Source organism: Kryptolebias marmoratus, linkage group LG4, assembly GCF_001649575.2.
Source record: "Kryptolebias marmoratus isolate JLee-2015 linkage group LG4, ASM164957v2, whole genome shotgun sequence".
Classification (NCBI taxonomy): Eukaryota; Metazoa; Chordata; class Actinopteri; order Cyprinodontiformes; family Rivulidae; genus Kryptolebias; species Kryptolebias marmoratus.
Window position 1 is genome coordinate 986,787 of NC_051433.1, and position 1,603 is coordinate 988,389.

General features: G+C 51.0%; 1 protein-coding gene across 2 annotated transcripts in view; it reads right to left on the reverse strand.

Annotated features, from left to right (window-relative positions):
- cenpp (centromere protein P) overlaps positions 1 to 1,603 on the reverse strand; it is a 56,822-nt gene that overhangs the window by 2,981 nt on the left and 52,238 nt on the right. For both annotated transcript variants that reach the window (XM_037975253.1, XM_037975254.1), the window contains exons 7-8: positions 740 to 819; positions 566 to 657 (exon numbers count right to left, since the gene is read on the reverse strand). In XM_037975253.1, coding sequence (XP_037831181.1) covers positions 566 to 657; positions 740 to 819 — 172 coding nt within the window. The remainder of the gene's footprint in view (positions 1 to 565; positions 658 to 739; positions 820 to 1,603) is intronic.

The following is a 1,603-nucleotide window of genomic DNA, read 5'->3' on the forward strand; positions in this document are numbered from 1 at the left end:
CAGATTCAGGAGGATTCAGGCAGATTCAGGTGGATTCAGGTGGATTCAGGCAGATTCAGGAGGATTCAGGCAGATTCAGGTGGATTCAGGTGGATTCAGGCAGATTCAGGCAGATTCAGGAGGATTCAGGCAGATTCAGGAGGATTCAGGTGGATTCAGGCAGATTCAGGCAGATTCAGACAGAATCAGGCAGAATCAGGTTGGATTCAGGTGGATTCAGGTGGATTCAGGCAGATTCAGGAGGATTCAGGCAGATTCAGGCAGAATCAGGAGGATTCAGGCAGATTCAGGGGGATTCAGGTGGATTCAGGCAGATTCAGGCAGATTCAGGTGGATTCAGGCGGATTCAGGCAGATTCAGGAGGATTCAGGCAGATTCAGGTGGATTCAGGCAGATTCAGGTGGATTCAGGTGGATTCAGGTGGATTCAGGCGGATTCAGGCGGATTCAGGCAGAATCAGGCAGATTCAGGCAGATTCAGGCAGACTGTCTCTGGTTTTAAGTGGCTCCTGTCAGCGGTGTTCAGGTGGATTCTGTCAGCGGTGTTGTGCTCAGTTTGGTCTCACCTTGTTCTGGGATCTTTGGCAGCAGGTGGATCTTCGGAGCGACGGCGCCGTCTGTGGAAACCTCCACGGACCAATGAATGAAGAGCACGCAGCTGCGGACACAAAGACAGACGACTTCAGGGACGGCCGTCTCGGTTTGAGGCGTCCGTGTTCCGTCAGAAGGAGAGTTTTTACCCAGGAAGCTCGGGGTGATTCAGGGTCATGACCTCTGACCTGCAGCCTCCAGGAAGAGAGACGACCGACGGAAACTTCTCCTGCGGAGACAGACGACAGAGAGCGGCTCAAGGATCAGGTCACGAATGTCGGTTAGCAAAATATCTCATGGCCCAATAAACCTCTCAGAGAACGATCACTGGATGACATCTGGATAACTGACATCAGCCACTCAGAGCTGAACCCTGGAGTGGTAGTAGCTGAGAGTCGTCCCAGCACAGACTCTCAGAGAGTCTTCTTTTTACGGTTTTAAAGATGGCCGAAGCGTCTCCTGCAGCCATGTTGTGTTTCTGAAGCCGGCTGCAGGACTTGTTCTGTCCTCCGGGAGGCGCTGCAGCATCTGCTTCACTCGGGAACATGAAGCAGAACCAGCTGCTGGTTCTGATCCTGATGTTCTGATTCAGAACCAGCTGCTGGTTCTGATGAAGTTCTGATGACTCCACAGAAAAACCTGCAGGTCTGCTTTCAAACAGCCTAGAGTGTGTGTGTGTGTGTGTGTGTGCAGCAGGTAGACGGGGTGTGTCCAGGTGACTCAGCCGGGACTTCACATCTGTAGTGTCAGAACCAGATCAGACCAGAACCGGATCAGACCAGAACCTGATCTTGCAGTTAGTTTTGTATCTTTGGGGGAAAAAAGGTTAAACCTCCTGCAGCAGCTGCATCTGATCCAGGATCAGCTGAAGGATCGCTCAGGTCCTGGTTCTGGTCTTGATTCTGGTCCTAGTTCTGATCTTGTCTTCACAACTCACCACACTGAAATATGTCAAGTTTAAAGTGTATTTCTGACATTTTTTGGCAGAATTCGGTCAGTTTCTGTGAGGATAT